Here is a 17,777-nt window from a genome sequence, read left to right as displayed (position 1 = left end):
ACACACTGCCCATCTGTGTATGTCTGCCCCTTGGGAAAAAAATCTTAACTACACAATGTCACAGTTTCCTGTGGTCCAGAAACAGTCCAGTTATATTTTGTTTAGTACTGATTTTGAGAGAGAAAGTTACAGTTGTACTGTAATTGCTGTCTGTCTTATTCCTAATAATGCTCCAAATGGCCCCAGATTTTACCAGCATAGTTTTGTCCTCAATGAAACAACTCAAAGTGGTACAAAATGAAACCTGATGGGCTGTCATCATAGTTTCTCTGTGGATTCTCTTTGTATCTCACAGGTACTGTTTCCAATGTCTGAGACCAAAGGAGTCATTTAGTTCTCAAACTGACTCGTATTCTCCTTTAAACATATATTCTAATTACTGCATTGTAATTATGATGAACAAAGCTGAAAATCATAATGCTTTAGCCCATTAGCGGTATGTAGGAAACATGATCCAAATGTGTTTTCATGTATCAGCTGTGGTCATCATAGCAGCCCTGGACTCTAAATATTTGCTATGACAAGAAATTAAGTGTTACCCTACAACTGAATGTCCCTGTGTTTGTCTGTGACAATGAGTGAATAAAGTAAAGATAACAATCAAGGAAGAAATTTAAATATTTATGCATACGATTCAGAATCGCAATATTCACCAGGTATGAAGCACAAGGAAACAAATGTGGTTACAGTGTCCTTAATAATAAGATGCATACTGTACACTCAAAACCCAAGATCAAATGAACGTAACACTTAGACAAACAGAGACGCATTTTAGGGTCATGATTTAATTTTGGGCAGTTTTGTGGCAAATAGTTTGTACTGTGATATTGTTGATATATATTTTCAGCATACATTGTAAGCTGAATTCACTGTGTGTGGGTTTTCCTCCAAAAAAACAAAGGAGAAGAAAGCATTGTTTAATTGTTCATATATTTGTTATATATGTGTTATATCAATTTACATGAAAAATACATTAAACACTCTTATGTATTGTTATCATAATGCATGAATGAATGAAGCTCTACCCTCACTTAGCCCCATCTGCTGTCAGGCCCACAACGCCTAAACAATTCTGATGTAGAGGACTCACTCACCCACCAGGTGAGGTGGCAGCCACAGCTTAGTTTCATGCTTCGTTAACGAGGCCATCTGAAGAGAGGCACTGAAATTCACATTATCACCTGTCTCACTTTCCACCTGGTTTAACACGATTTAATCCAGGCTTAACTCCGGCCTAACTTGTCTTGTCACTGAAGACATGGTAACTATAGCTGTCAGAATGGAATGAAACAAAACAGACATGCATGCGTGCACGTGTGTTTAGAGTCGAGCAGCATCTCTTCTAAATTGCATTCTAAATGCATTTACTTAAGCATGCTTCTTGCGTACATAATATAAATTTTAAAATTGTTGACTAATACATATATAGACACAGGTTTGGGGGAGATGGAGAGAGAGGGATGGACCTTCATCGGGTCTTCCAATTATGTGGCCTAAGTGTCTGAGGAGAAAGACAATAAATGGAATGATAACTTTGGGCTAATAGCTGGCTTTATTAACAACAAACGTAGTGGAATACAATAGTAGATGGTTAGAAACTCATTTATTTATTGTTAGTCTTTGATCTCCGGGTGATGTATTGATTGCTGACTGGGAAAAAGGCACAACAGCTTCCGCGTTTGACGCGCGTGGCAAAAAAGCCCAAAAAGTGCCTCTCGCTAACATGGACGCCTGGCCAATCACAGCACTGGAATGTTACGGAGGGCGGGTCTTGCCCCGAACAAGAGGAAAGGCTCCATCATAACGCGTCCTGGTTGGATGTGAAGAATTCCACACCTTTATATTCAAGACGTTCATGCGCGCTGCTCCAAGGAGGCTGATATTTCCGACATCACGTGAAGGCCGCAGGGGGCGGGGAGAGGTAGAGTGAGTGACAGAGCGAGAGAGAGAGAGAGAGAGAGAGGGAGAGAGAGGAAGGGGATAGCAAAGGTAGCTAGCGTCAACATTCTGTTTACCACCGACTCAACTGGATTTTCAGACAAAGCAAGGATAACTTTGGGGATTTTTGGGGATGTTACAATGTCAATCATTTCGCCAAGTGGGCTAGAAATGCCTGAAATATCTGCCGGTAGCTAGGCTAGGTTAGACGCTGAGACAAACAGGGCATCTCTGTTTCCACCGAGCCGAACCAAGTAGAATCTCCGGATGAGAGTTTGTGATAAACCTTTGTCAACCTCCCGCTGCCGAACGAGCCGTCAGTTATCTATCCGGGGTTGGGGGTTAGACGTCAAACCAGACCACTAAAGATTTACTAAACTCCCATCATGAAATTCACAGAGCATCTCTCCGCTCACATCACCCCGGAGTGGAGAAAGCAGTACATCCAGTATGAGGTAAGTTGGCTTTTTGGATCCTGTTAGCCAGTAGCTAGCTGTTTGGCTAACAGGATCATCTCGTAGCGTCATAGCTCAGTTTGATCGTTACATATGTGTATTAATGTGGCGTTAAGTCGTTCGCCGTTACATAAAAATGGAGAGAGGGGTTTAATTGTTCCACCTGCAAAGAAGTCAGCAGCAGTCCTCCAGTGCTAACCAAACGAGTCAAACGGGCTCTATGTCACTGCTGCTGCTCTCAGTCCCGTCAGATAATGTGGCTGAGCTGGATGTGTGTGTTCCTTCTGACGGCTTAGAATGTGAGGCTGAATCATCACTTATTGAGCTGTTATTTAGGCACGTTAACCCCATGTGTCTGTCCTCAAATGTTGCTGACCAAACTCGTTCTTCTTGTCTTAACATCAGGCTGGACAAGAAGGTGCTGATAACTTGCAACCTTTGATCTATTATTGCAGTTAAAGCATGGAATTCAGTATTTATCTTTGGGTTTAATTCTTAGATTGTATGTAAATAATATATGTCTTCCATTAAAGCCTTTGTTTATGCTTGCATTAGTCCCATGGGTCATATAAAACATTAATAAATATAATATAACAAACACATTACATTCACATTACGACTTGACTTCCATCTTGTGTTGAAGTAGCATTAATGTCCATATCCATCTATGCTGCTGATTCCGACCCTGACTGTGTGGGATGATGCCACCAGAAGGTTCTGCAGGGTTCTGGTTTGTCAACATCATGTGATCGTATGTGGGACAACAACAGAAGTTTAACTAATTTCATTGAAACTTTGCATTTTCACATCATTTTGGACGACCACGAGCATGACCACAGACCTTATGTTGCATACAGGTGTCTTACACATACATACGTACTTTTTCTGAGTCACATTGACAAACCGCATTGGTAAAACCAGGATTACAGTGAATCATTACAAGTATTATAGGATATTCCGTTAAAACAAACCAAAAACATGCATTTTCACCTTCATTTTAAAAGAATGAAGGTGAATCCGAATTTTACTGAGGAATAATTTTAAACAGGTTGATTTCTACTAGATAACATATAAAATCAATACATGTATAATGTATTAACTGGTCCAAATGAATTTTGTAATAATTTGTATTCAAGCACATGCTCCTTAATACATTTTACAGTTTGTACACATCTATTTTTAGGTGTGTGTGTGTGTTTGTGTGTGTTTTCACACTGAGCTGATGATAATGTGCTATGTGTGTGAGGGTGCATTCTCCACTGCTTTGTGTCACAGGCCTAACTATCCCACTAACTAACCCACTATGCTTTATGTTTTCGTTTTACTTGACTGCCACCAAAAAAGCGTTGTTGTACAATGGAAGGGAAACCCCTGATTGATGTTGTGTGGTCCTTACACCATAGTCAGGCCATAATTTGGAGCTTGGAGCTATTAGAAATGACTTTAGTGGACCAGTTTTAAGATGGAATTTGTCCAGCTTGGCTTTAAAGATTTAAACAACGACACATTCTGCTTCTGACCTCGGCTTCTGTGGTAAATTGGAAAGCTCTTGATATGCAGGCGAAGTAGCATTTAAGGTTTGCTTCTTAAATGACACTTTTGCTTTGCTCTACTGACCTTAATTAGCAAATCAGCTGGAGTCAGTCATGCAGGGATAGAAATTACACTTATTTTGAAGTATTTGACATTATGGATATTGGAATTTTCAGGAGTACCTTTGTTGTGATGACAAAAGAAAATAATCATACTTTTTTTGTAATGTGTGTGTTTTGCTATTCTTTTGTAAACACTATCTCATGGTCTTAGCTCTTGCAGCTGTTTGGACATGAACCAGAAGCAGTCTGGTTTGTTGAAGTTGTTTCATTCAGCTGTGAATCTGACCCTTGACCTGGTAATTTTAGTCCTGTGAAGATGTGAAAGTAGAACAGAGACAAATTCTGTGGTGACCCATGCTGACCAGGCTTGTTTTAAAGCACACTTTGTTTTCTTATGGCAGCTGTGTTTTGGCCACACAGCATGAGCAGTTAAAACTACTGAGCTTGAACTGCAATAGCTCCTGATGTGTGATGTGATATGTGCAGAAAGAGAGACTGTCAGCCTCTTTAATCATGCTGGCCCAGCATGCTATACACTTCATGCCTGTTTTGTCTTGTTACAGCCGCTGCGTTTAGGTCAGACCATTGACATCATAAAGCCATGCCCAGTCTTTTGCCTGGAATTGTATATGCACAAATGTCAGATAACAAGGTTCTGTTATGATACAATACATGAGTATGCATTGGTGGTTTGATGACTGAATGGAGGAATTCATTTCTCAATATCATGTAAGTTGAAGCAGTTGTTCCTAGAATGATTCATAAACACTGGCTATGTTTAATGCACTTAATTTGCAGATTATATGGCCATACTTTGAGGCAAAGGCAAAAATGGGATAAAGTTCTCTCAGTATATATGAGGTCTTGCATAATCACAGTATGAGGCAACTCGTCACTTTGAGGACTCGGAGCTAGGGCAATATAGTCGAAATATGGTTTGCTCTGAATCTGTTGTCTTAAACCCAAACCATCCCCATATCATGATGTATGTGTTCTTTAAGTACACTCTTTTTCATGTGCAGTCACAATCTTGCAAGGTTGTAGTCACATGCAGTGGGGCTACACCCTGTGATCCCATGCGTGGCCTCTCAAGACTATGCAGAGTAGCGCAGAGATCACAACAACACAGCAGTGAGTTGAGAATAGCTGATAAGAAGCCCAATGCTGTCTTTACAGAACTTAATTGGCCAGATTTAAAAAAAAAAAAAACAATCAATCATCACAATATTTTTTTTATTTTGATCGATACTGATGTAAATAATGGCAAAGATTCTGCTGCATTTCATGGAACTTAAACATGTATTACTTACATTAACATTTTCTTTATGTAAGCGGTTGCACTCTGTGTGCTCAATTGGATGATCGATAGGTTGTTCCAGTTCTGACAAGCTATTGGCTGTTCAAACCATCAATAACCTGTATTCAAGCACTACTTTTATTGACTTTATGGTGATGTCCTCATTTATCTATCCTAGATCTCTTTCTGTTGCAAAACAACACCAGCCTGACTAAAGTGACAAATTATCCACTATTTTCTGCAGACTTCTGTGTCGCCTCTGTTCTTATCCTCCTCAATGTGTTTTTAGATCTTGCATATCAAATAATTTCAATTTTCATCTCATTAAATGATTCCAACTTGCCACTCTACCTGGGAAAGGTTGGCATTCCGCAGGGTTCTGTACTGGGTCCAATTCTCTTTTCTATTTACACGCTTCCACTTGGAAATCATATTCTTAGATTTGGCATAGATTTCCAATCTTATGAGAATGGACGGATGCAGTCAACTATTGGGATCACATCTGTCTGTGGTGATGGCCGCAATGTGTAGAAGGCAAGCCAGAACCATGGCGATATGAAAGAGTAAGAGAGCGATTTGCAGGGAGAGAAGGAGAGCGAAGGAGGGAAGGGTCATCTTTGAGGATAAGCAGAGCTGTCTCTCGTGTTGAGCTGCATGTGGTTTGTTTTGGAAACTTCTGCCTTAGCACATGCTGAGCCAGCCTAGTAACTCTCACACACACACAAACCATTCTGAAGCATGTTATGGAACTTGAAAGAAATGTGGGAAAGCATTAATTTTTTGCTTTTTGTGTGTTTTCTTTAGGAGAAGTAAGGAGTTTAACATTTAATTTATGATTTATCACATATTTATAATGCAAAAAGAAGTAAGAAGGCTTTCAGCTAGGGCTCAGAGATTCATTGTTTTTCAGCCGAAATTGTTACTTGAAACACCGATCAACCAATTGCAAAGCTGTGATTGAGGATATATATAATGCATATTGTTTTACAAATCAACATCTTGACATATTCATGCTTACCAATCAGAAGTGCCATGCCCCTCATGTACAAGTCATGCTAAACAATCAGAAGTGGCCCAAGGCAACTCTGCATATGACCTCAGACAGACATGTGAAACCTAAGCAAAACATTACATGCGTGGTGCAGAGTTATGGCATCCGCCGAACAGGGAACGCCGTCAGATTTAGTCCAGAAGAAAAGCAGCACTTCCGTTATTTGGGAGTACTTCGGAACGCACTGTCTGTTAATGTTTTGGTCTATTTATTTCCATTCCATTGTCATTGTGTTTGTTAGTAGTACATTGATCACGGGAATACTATGAAGCCATTGTGACTGACCTTTGCTTTATTACTGGTTGTTTGTAATTTTCATATTGGACTGGAAAGGAGCGTAAATGTAGACGGTTGATAGTGTTGAAGTGTAGAGTGACACTTGGATGGCGGGGGTCCCGTTACAGCCTTGTTATCAATGGTTTGCATAGCATTTGCTGTTGTTGCTGTCCTTTGTTTGTGGTCTGTGTTGTGGCTGGGCTGGTGAGTCAGTGAAAGTAAAGGCTGGCTCAGTGGATTGTAGCATGACCTTGACTCGTCTTGTATTTGCTGCAGGAGTTAGTGCGCCTCCCTCTGCTGCTCTACGAGCGGCTGGTAGAATGGCTGCCATTGGCAAACAGTGCAGTCATTGTTGTTCTGTGCTCTTCTGGAATTCTGAAGCACCGATGGACTGACTGCTCTCTATCTAATCCTTTCTGGGGGTACAACAGAGGCCGCTGTCCTCTCTGCAGATTTTGTATGAACAGAAAAAGGAGGGAGAGGGAGACGGTTACGTAATGGTAGATTTAAGACTAACAGAGGTTGTGTGTAAGGCCACTGATTCCATGATGATTTGTGCATATGAGGTCAGGTGTGTTCAGGTGTATTCAACCCTAATCCTTAACTGCAGTACAGAGAAACAATCACAGTGTTGAGTACTTGTAAATGTGGTGATTGATACACAGAGGAAGTGTCTGTCTATTAACGACCTGCCATAAACTGTCAATGACTTTTTTCTTCTCTTTTTGTGTCTGCAGGCATTTAAAGAGATGCTATATGCTGCTCAGGATCAAGCACCATCTATCGAAGGTACAGTAGCCCATGATCTCTTACAATCATCAGCAGAAAAATGTTAATAAATTGAGGATAAAGTGAGTTATTCTAGCTTGAGAATGTGTGTGTGTGAAGTAATGATGGGCTTCACATTGTGGACTTAAATACTGTTTTTGTGTGTTTTTTGTGTGCTTGCAACGTGTCTTAGAGTTGGCTCTGTTGTGAGATACACAATGTAAATACAGAGAAGAATTTGTTCATTCATCAACCTTATAAACGTCTAAACCCATTTAGGAAACACTTAAATCTGTAAATGCGTCTCCCCTAGGCCCTATTCGCAATAACCATCCATTCCCCTCCATCATTGTTTTGATTCTTCCGTTTCAGTTTCACTGCTTCCTTGAATTGTACGTGGATGTTAGTTTGAACAGCTTTTCCATTCTGTCATCACAACGTGGATTGCCTGCAAAGCACTTATTGAAGTACCGCCAAAGCAGACACGTTGTCCCCCCCACCCCCCTTAGGAGATCAATCCAACTCAAAAAAATAAGGGCTGCCTGAGAGAGCGGGCTTGGACTCCGAGTCGAGGTGGACTAGTTGAAGGATGTTTTAAGCACGACTGTCTTGTCCTGTGCTCATCTCGCACTCCTTCAGTTTAAGGTTATACACAGAGTCCAAGACTGAAATGGGGATAAATGTGACAGATGTTTGAACCCAGACACATTTTCTCCTGCCAATTATTGGTCTGGTTAATTTAATATAGGAATAAGCCAGAATAATGGTTGTGTGAGTTCTCGTGTGTGTGTTTTTTGTTTTCTTTTGTTCCCGGTGGGCCAGGATGGGTGTGTGAATGCTGGGTTGTGTGGATGGTGTGGTGGGAGGGTGGTTTCCCCCTTTTTCTTTCTTTCCATTTTCTTTTTCCCAGTTTTGGATCAATAAAGTATACCTAGCTATCTATCTATCTCTTTTTTGTCTTGCGGCACGGCCTGTTACATCCAATGATGCGATTTGTGACGATGGAATGATATCATCTTATTAACAGCATTTATGTCATCTTAAACTCCAGGGTTATAGTTCGATGGCATCCTAACTTTGTTGCTGTCCTCTATGCAAAATGGCGTACTGCCCCTTTAAGGATGCGGCTTGGAGCGCAGGAGCAAATTTAACATTTTTCCTGTTTTCTCACCATAGTGCGACTTGGGGTAGTATTTCGATTTCCCCCTATAAATAAAGCCTTCTGAAAAAACTTTTACTTTGACATCTGAGTCCTGTGGATATACAGAATATATATGTGGAGTAAGCACATGAGTCACAGAGGCCCCAGCTGATTGTGGATTATTGCCCCGACAATTTGTCAAACCCTCGTGCTGACTCACTGCTCTCTACTTGGTACGACACAACGTCCTAGCCCAGCACGCATACACACACACGTACACACATTCATATAGCGCATCAACTGGGCATGAAACTAGGAATAAGAGGATGGAAATAAAGAAAAGTCAGAATAGAAGAAAGATAGAACTCAGAAAGAATGCAATAATGTGAGAATAAGGTTTGCATAAAGAAATAGTATCTATAAAACGTGGCAATATTCAGAAAAGATTGAAATATTGTGTGATTTGTGGGTGTATAAGCAAACACAAGAGAGCCGTCTGTCAGCCTATGTGTACAGCCACTATTAATGAACTCTGTAGGCATTGTTTTCCTTGTGCTTAAACTGAGATGGTGGCGTTACAGAGCTGCAGATGGTCAGCAGGGAAAGTCTCACCAAGTTAGTAAGTTGTAGTGCCGGCAACCTGCCACTAAAGTACGGCAGAACTGTTGCTGAAAAATAGGCTATACTTTTCACGTGACAATTGATGTTTTTACGCCTATTACTCACACACAGATGTGTCATAATGATCATAATCATCATCATACAACTCGAGAAAAGAGCAGAATAAGGCCAAAAGGGATAAGGAGATTACTGCAGTCTGGCTGGTGTTATTGTATATGTGCACTCTTCTGTGTGTGTGTGTGTGTGTGTGTGTGTGTGTGTGTGTGTGTGTGTGTGTGTGTATGGGATAGGTAAGTAAGTGGTTGGGACACTCCAATTGAGATAATTCGGTGTCTTGTCTAAAAGCAGCCAGACTGAAACACTGAGTGTGCACAGCCTGACTCAAAAGCGCCTGCACGAGCTTATTTTGGTTTTTTCGCCGGGGGGGTTTTCCCCTCTGTAACAAACACACACATAGTAACATTTTTGTTTTGGGCACCACGGAAAAAGATTATTTTTATTTAAATAATTGTATTTCAAAATGTTTTTGTGTGTTTTTTTTGTATGTCAGTTTTTAAAGTATTTTTTGGCTGAAGTTGTTATTGCACATTGGAAATTGCAAGCTAAAACAGCTTTAACACCCATAAAAGAGCCCAACGGTACGCTCTTTAGCTGCTCTGTCTAACTGCTGCTCTATCTGTTGGTCACAGGAGGACACTAAAGGGCATTGAATACGTTTTGCAAATTACAAATGTATCCATATTTCGTACTTTCTAATCCTTATCCATCTAACCAGTAGTTTCTCTCTCTGACATCTTCATTTTCATCTTCTCATCTGTCGTTTTAACCCCAATACAATTCTTCTAAAGCCCTTCAGTCTAATAACATATCTAAACAACCACCTTCCTTAATCCTGTTAGATTCCCATCTCCATCTTCATGAGGTTTTGCTTCAGTCAGACTGCTGTGTAGTTCATTTTCTGATCTAACAGGACTTCCTTCCTCTGTAGTTACAGATGACGATACAGTTAAAAGATACTATGCCAAGTTTGAGGAGACGTTCTTCCAGACGTGTGAAAAAGAGCTGGCCAAGATCAACACCTTCTACTCAGGTAAGGACTACAAGTAACACCGCTTTTACTACAGTCCTGGAGATAAAGTCTAAAATCACCCACTAGAAACAGTCTGGCGGTGGTGGAATTCTATTTTATTGTCTGTCCTGCTCTTCCCTCCAGAAAAGCTGGCCGAGGCCCAGCGGCGATTCGCTACGCTGCAGAACGAGCTGCAGTCTTCACTGGATGCTCAGAGGGAGAGCGCCGCTAATGGGCGGGGCCTGAGGAGGAGGAAGACTGTGTTTGCTCTGTCTCAACAGGAGCGATGTAAACACAGAAACATCAAGGACCTGCAGCTGGCCTTCTCCGAGTTCTACCTCAGCCTCATACTGTTGCAGAACTATCAGGTACACATATTTGTGCCAAACTTCATCACACAGCACCTTCAGGAATTAGTTTGATCAGAAATAGGCTGGTTTAGTTTAGATTTCTGTTCCCAATTCATTAATCACCACACTCTGTTGGTCTGTGAAGAACCTGAACTTCACAGGCTTTAGGAAGATCCTGAAGAAGCATGATAAGATTTTGGAAACATCCCGGGGGGCTGATTGGAGGGTAGCCCATGTTGAAGTTGCTCCGTTCTACACGTGCAAGAAAATCACCCAGCTCATATCTGAGACTGAGGTACACACACACACACACACACACACACACACACACACACACACACACACACACACACACACACACACACACACACACACACACACACACACACACACACACACACACTCTAAAATTGATTTGCAAACATTTACCAGTAACACACATTCTCTTGCGGTCTATCCATCTCTAGGCATTGGTAACAACAGAGTTGGAAGGGGGAGACAGGCAGAAGGCGATGAAGCGGCTGAGGGTGCCTCCCCTGGGAGCTGCACAGGTCAGATACACACACACACACACACACACACACACACACACACACACACACACACACACACTGCCAGTTACACGTGTTAACAAAAACAATTCTGTAACTAAAACGTTCCTCCCGAGTCGCCTAGTTGCACCAATGGCCTGCTGTCGGCTGTGCTTGCATGCATGGCTGAATGCATTGACACAGTGTGAAGGTGCTGTCCCTCAGGTGCTGAGGAAAGAAAAGCAAAAGAAACAAGACGATCACTAACTACAGTAGAGGCAGCTAAAAGAAACAACCTATCACAGTGTTTTGTAACCACAGTGATAGGAATGTCCCTACTGGTCTCATGCTCTCTCTCGGTTGTGTCTGTTTGCCTGCAGCCCGCTCCTGCCTGGACCACCTTTAGAGTCGGCCTTTACTGTGGGATATTCCTCGTCTTAGTAGTTACTGTGGTCATTACAGGTAACACGCACACACGCACACACACGCACACACACACACACACACACACACACACACACACAATCACCCCCATCTGGGAAACTGCCCCTGAATCATTCAGACTCGAGACTCAGCTTTTACTTCCTTAAATGAGTTTCATTTTACACCGTCAATGTTTCTGCTTGTGTTTTGAGCTGTGGAATATAGTTTCAGGAAGTAAAGACTGAGTCATCCTTAAAAAAAGGACATTGGAATGTCTGTAGCCGACACTCATGTTCATTCATCTGTACACAATGACAAAATAAGTAAATATGAATAAATGTGCAGTTCAGACTTGCTCCATGGTTTCTTGTGTCATGTTAGCAAGAACACGTCTTACTCCATGGCTTGCCCACTAACTACTTAATTGTGTGTGTTTGTGTTCATGTGTGGCATATTTCTGTTATTTAAACATTCCCTTTGTCCGCGGATTCAATAAACGATCAGGGTTGATCTGCCTCTTATTCTCTTTCCGTCTCTCTCCCAACTTCTCTCTTGCCGTCTCTAGGAGCTGTGGTCATCCGTAGTGCTAATGTTTGGCCTATGATCCGGATCTACAGAGGAGGTTTCCTGTTAATAGAGTTCCTCTTCCTCTTAGGTACACACATGCATACACAGTGAATGTAAGGTGGGACTCCATAATCCCCACTAACTATCCATAACTCCGACTAAACCGTCCATATGTTGTTTATCTTTAAGGAATCAACACGTACGGCTGGAGACAGGCAGGAGTAAACCACGTACTCATATTTGAGCTAAACCCAAGAAACAACCTCTCCCACCAACATCTGTTTGAGGTAGGAATACACTGATGCATGCCTCCTTCAGCACACTTGAGCAAATAATGAGTTAATCGGTAAGTAAGGTGTGTCTACATGTTGTAATGAATCTTCTCGTGCTCGTGTGTACAGATTGCAGGCCTGTTGGGGGTGCTGTGGTGCGTCAGCCTGCTGTCGTGTCTCTTCAGTGATAACCTCTTTATACCAATGCAAGCCAACCCCCTGGCTCTGTACGGCTTCTTTCTACTCTTTCTCATCAACCCCTTCAAGACCTGCTACTACAAGTCCAGATTCTGGCTGCTCAAACTCCTGGTAACTGTTTAGATTCTATAGGTGGCATGTTGACCTTTACCTTTCTCTTTAGTTTACATTTCCATCTTTGCCAGGGGGATTAATGGTTTGATAGTACAATATGTTAAGATCGCTTGTGGCCATTCATTTCAATCATTGCTTAATTTCAAATGTTCAAAAACAGCAGAACTCTCAGAATCCTCAACTCTGAACATTCCTTTAATCTCATAAGCTTCTCCTCTTTTCCTCCCAAAGTTTCGAGTTGTGACGGCTCCATTCCATCGTGTGGGGTTTGCAGACTTCTGGCTGGCTGATCAGCTGAACTCTCTTGGTGTTGTTCTGATGGATCTGGAGTATATGATCTGTTTTTACAGTTTTGAACTGGATTGGCACAAAAATGACGGACTCATCAGCAGTAAAGGTATGTTCATTTTGATTACGTTCATTCTTTCCATCAGGGATATCAACTATCTTGAAACAGAAGAGTTCTTCAGAAGGTTAAGGGCATTATGGATGATTTGTTCTTTACTTTATACCCTGGAATGTTTCCAAAAGTATCAACTAACTCAAGCAAGTCTCCATGCAGGTCCGAGTATACTTTGACCTGCATGGACACACACACACACACAGCTTAACATTCACTAACTGCACTGCTTTATTGTCTTTCTGCACAGGTAAAGACATGTGTAACTCGTACTCCTACGGAGTCCGCGCAGTTATCCAGTGTCTCCCTGCTTGGTTCCGCTTCATCCAGTGCCTGAGGCGTTACCGTGACACTAAACGGGCCTTCCCTCACCTCGTGAACGCTGGAAAATACTCCACCTCCTTCTTTGTTGTCACCTTCGGTGCCCTATACAGCACCCATAAAGGTATAGTAAGACATTAAACAAGGTTCAGTCCATTAAATGCAAATTATCTCCAACATTTCCCTATTTAATGTGTAACTGGCTTTCTTTCTCGTCCCCAGCTGAAAACCACACGGATGCCATGATCTTCCTCTACTTGCACATTGGTTGTTTGGTGGTCAGCTCCTGTTACACACTGATCTGGGATCTGAAGATGGACTGGGGCCTATTTGACAGGAACGCCGGAGAGAACACCTTTCTAAGAGAGGAGATCGTCTACCCACATAAGGTGTTTGTCAACACATGGAGGAATCGGCCGTACTGACATTAAAGAATCAAATCTATCTAGATGAGTCGTAGCTTCAAAAAGACTCCTCTGTGATGATGTGGTCATAACTTGCCCGTTGCGTTTCTCCCTGCAGGCTTATTACTACAGCGCTATAGTGGAAGATGTGCTGCTGCGTTTCTCCTGGACTTTAACCGTGACCCTCAGCACCATCTCTAGTTTTCAAGGCATCTCTGATGTTCTGGCTACTATACTGGCTCCATTAGAGGTCTTCAGGTACACAGATTTAACCCAAACCCAATTTTACCCACCCCTCCCTTCATAATGAATGCAAACATTGGCTCGCTCAAGCTCACAGTCTGTATTTCTCACCCCGTTAGGCGTTTTGTGTGGAACTTTTTCCGACTGGAGAATGAACATCTGAACAACTGTGGTGAGTTCAGGGCCGTCAGGGACATTAGTGTGGCTCCGTTAAATGCCGACGACCAGACACTCCTCGAGCAAATGATGGACCAGGAGGATGGAGTGAGGAACCGGCAGGGCAAGAAGAGCTGGAAGAGAAGCTACAGCATGAGTCTCCGCAGACCACGACTCGCATCACAGTGAGTCTCTCAAGCATACACACGTGTACATTTACGTCATATGGAGCATCAAATACTCAAAGGTTTTGGTTTCTAGAATGTAACTCATCTTCAGCTATGTTGTATTAAAGATATGTTGTGTTTTGAGCCACTGATGTAATTTCTTTGATCTACTTGTAACATTTCCAGTTCATCCATAAAGGGATGAACTTTAGTAACGATACTCGGCTAGGCTGTGCCATTCAGCCTGATCTGTTGACATAAGGCCGGTTGTTCCAGGGAGGTGTTCCCATCCATGGGAGGAGACCACGGGGCTGACCCAGAATATACTGCAGGGGTTATACAAACTAGTCTTAGATAAGCTTAATGACATTCTCCTGTTCCCTCTTCAGGTCAAAGACTCGTGACACCAAGGTTCTGATCGAGGACACCGACGACGACTCCTGACATCAGGCCACGCCCCTCGCCTGGGTCCAGAATTTATTCAAAGGAGGGAACCCCACCTCCTAACCAAGGAATAACCCGGCGAGTGTGGCGTTAATGAAGGATGAATTTTAAACTCCTGTACCTATGTAATCCTATTTCCAACTCATAGGCCTCTGCTTAGGTTCAGAAATCTCTCAAAGGGAGGAAGTTGCACCTCTTGACCAAACAATCTTGATAATATGGGCATCAAACTTGGAACTTGTGAGCTCTGCCAAAGGGCAGGCGTCCATGGCTAACCTTACCCTAACCTAAGCCATAGGTACAAACGTTGAGCCCTTCACCCTGTTACACACCCACACCCTCCTGCAGTGAGCTTTCACCTCTCCAACAACTTCTGTCCCATCCCAGCCCTCAGCCATTGCTGCGGCTCTCCCATCTCCTCCAAAGCCTCAGCCTAGTAGGGACATAGCAGCAAAGTAGAACGCAAGCTGATCACCATGCAGAATCAGAAAGTCGCCCTTTTCCATGCCAGACAATTCCCAGAACATGGAGTGTCAGACAACATAAAGCCTGCTATTGTTGAGGACCAAAACGTTTGCTCTTTCACTCCTATGTGTTTCGGGGAGGACAATTTCTGGAAAGGCCGTGAAGAAATGTCTCATGTCAACTTACCATTTTGCCTCTGACTCTAAATGTCTCCCACACCAATTTAAAAAAAGGGGTTTGGAAAGCGATCTTGTACTTTTTTTGCGATAACCTCTTTGGACGCAGGAATCTCGTGACTCACTGCAGACTTTGAAACCTCAACATTCACACTCTTTAACGGACGTCGTCTCATCGGAGAGCTGCCATACGGTTTGGTAAAGCCAGTCAGCTTGGCCTGTCAGATGATCACAGAGCTGCCTACCTGCACCTTACATGCTTTTCAAACACACACACACACACACACACATTCACATAAACATGCACTTTTTTGAAATGAGCAAATTGCAATGGAATGCCTACCATTTGTACTGACATGCACATAACACACACACAAACAGACAAACAGACAGACGCAGTTATTTAATACTTCTTATTTTTCATGGACGTGACGCGGACGCCACAAATGCATTTTTGTTTTGCCGCACCCTGAGAAGAAGACTTACAAAAGTAAACGTGGTTGTAAATATGCGAAGGACCAAAGTTGAAGAGGGTGCGATTTCATTCCGAAGCAAAAAAAAAAGGATCAAACACACTCTTTAGCCTCGGAGCTGAGATGGAAATTTGCTTTGGTTTCTGGGAAAAAAAATCCTTTTAGTTTTAGTTCTTGTCTTGTGCTAGCTTCCAGTCATCACATGTCAAATATGTCCTCTTTATTAGGAAGGTTGGAATAGTGTTTCTGAATGTATGCCACCTTGTAAATGTATGTATGTGTGGGAGAGACGGCCCAATACTCACCTGTAAGCCTCGTTAGGTCCAACAGCTCATGGAAACATTAAACAACCGAGTTTTGCGCTTGTACCGTGCTGAAAGCTTGACCTGATTGAATAATGGAATTACTGTTGGTCTTTTGTCAATAATACATGTGTTTAAAATGCTTCATCATGATCTGACAATGGAAACATAGGGCCAAAGGGAGGGGGAGGGGGGAGGGGGTGACACCTGTCTGTCACACACTAAACAGTGTTGTTAAAATGGAACACAGCGGATTGGACTCGTCAGCTGGTTTAGTGCTGATGGAACCATGAGATTGAGGTTGAATACACTGATCCATGCTGATCTAACTCAGGTTTTGACTGTCGGTCAAAAGAAATCAGTCAGTCAGGGTAAGTTTTTCTATATTTGTGTGTATATTATGGCTAAATGATGAGTTTGTTGCTGTGCAGTTTTGTCATTTGATCTCTTGTGACCACATGCATACATGCAGTGTGTGGTGAGGTTCACTTTTTGATGGACCAGATGTAATGCAGTGTGTACAGTGGGCGACACTCATCAAATCACCTTGTCCCATCTGCTACTTATGTCAGTAATTGTTTTGGCTTAAATAGCACGAGGATCAATCTACTGAGATCTGATCCCAGTGCAGACAGCGTTCAGACAACAATGCAAAGGTGTAAATACAGCTCCTGTCATCAGTCAATCCTTTTTTAATGCAGTGTGTGGTAAAAAAAAAAGGGCCTACTCGTGTCTTTTTCTCCATAACTCAAATGTTAAATAAACTGTCATCTCATCATCTGCATGTATTAATCACTGAGCCATATTGTCACATGGTGTCATTCCTGTCGCATTCAGCCATTTCTGGGAACACAGATAGCTGTGATTATACGGGAGTCTTAACAGAGCTGAAAATGGCTGGGCAGCATTTGATTAACTGATGACCTGCCAAATAAAGTCCAACGCTAAATATGATGAAGCTCACCCACACGCTAAGTATCTGGATAATGACTGAATCTGATTAGAGGCTTTGTATTTACACCTTGCATCAACGTTTGTTCTTGTTCCGTGTGTTTTTGTTGTCTAGAAGCGTTCTGCATGGTGACTGGGTCTCACTAGTTCCAGGTGCAGCATCCCCATTCGCACTCACTTAAAGAACGAGAGTGTGTGGAGCCATTAAGAGAGGCCAGGTGACATGTCAAACTGTTTTAACACACGAATGAGCTTCGTGTGACAGAGAGATCACAATGCGAGTGCTTTCCCACAATAGGTGTGAGTCAATACAGTCCAGTCATGTCTCGTGTGCGCTTTGAGGAACTGTAGTTGTGTTGCCATGGTTGTTCCTTTCAACATCCAGGTTTGATGCAGTTGCACGGTGCTGCACTGAGTTATGATCAGAACAGAAGTGAAGTCAGCTGAGGTTGTTGCTGATGTTGTTATCTCAAGATGGCAGTCACTCTGTTTTGTGTTTTGCTGAGCTTATCTTTCAAATCCAGATGTACATTGTTATCACTATAATCTTAATTTTTTCACTCAAAAAAAAAAAATTGAATGACTACTGGATGATAATAACTTTGCCACT

General features: G+C 42.3%; 1 protein-coding gene across 2 annotated transcripts; it reads left to right on the top strand.

Annotated features, from left to right (window-relative positions):
• The first annotated feature begins 1,781 nt into the window (after positions 1-1,781).
• Positions 1,782-16,865, top strand: LOC143010018 (xenotropic and polytropic retrovirus receptor 1 homolog). 2 transcript variants are annotated; one of them, XM_076162125.1, is made up of 16 exons: positions 1,782-2,393; positions 7,350-7,401; positions 10,131-10,232; positions 10,356-10,579; positions 10,707-10,856; positions 11,029-11,112; positions 11,472-11,553; positions 12,080-12,169; positions 12,271-12,368; positions 12,483-12,662; positions 12,897-13,062; positions 13,316-13,510; positions 13,609-13,775; positions 13,909-14,048; positions 14,153-14,374; positions 14,746-16,865. In XM_076162125.1, the coding sequence occupies exons 1-16, from the start codon at positions 2,325-2,327 to the stop codon at positions 14,798-14,800; spliced, it is 2,076 nt and encodes a 691-aa protein (XP_076018240.1). In that variant the 5' UTR covers positions 1,782-2,324; the 3' UTR covers positions 14,801-16,865. The 2 variants fall into 2 exon arrangements, with proteins under 2 accessions (XP_076018240.1, XP_076018241.1); XM_076162126.1 differs by lacking the exon at positions 12,483-12,662.
• The last annotated feature ends 912 nt before the right edge of the window (positions 16,866-17,777 follow it).

This window comes from Genypterus blacodes, unplaced genomic scaffold, assembly GCF_046128005.1.
Source record: "Genypterus blacodes isolate CSIRO-AG114 ecotype Tasmania unplaced genomic scaffold, CSIRO-AGI_Gbla_v1 ptg000120l_1, whole genome shotgun sequence".
NCBI lineage: Eukaryota > Metazoa > Chordata > Actinopteri > Ophidiiformes > Ophidiidae > Genypterus > Genypterus blacodes.
Note: the sequence above shows the minus strand (reverse complement) of the source record. Positions and strands in the feature narration are given on the sequence as shown.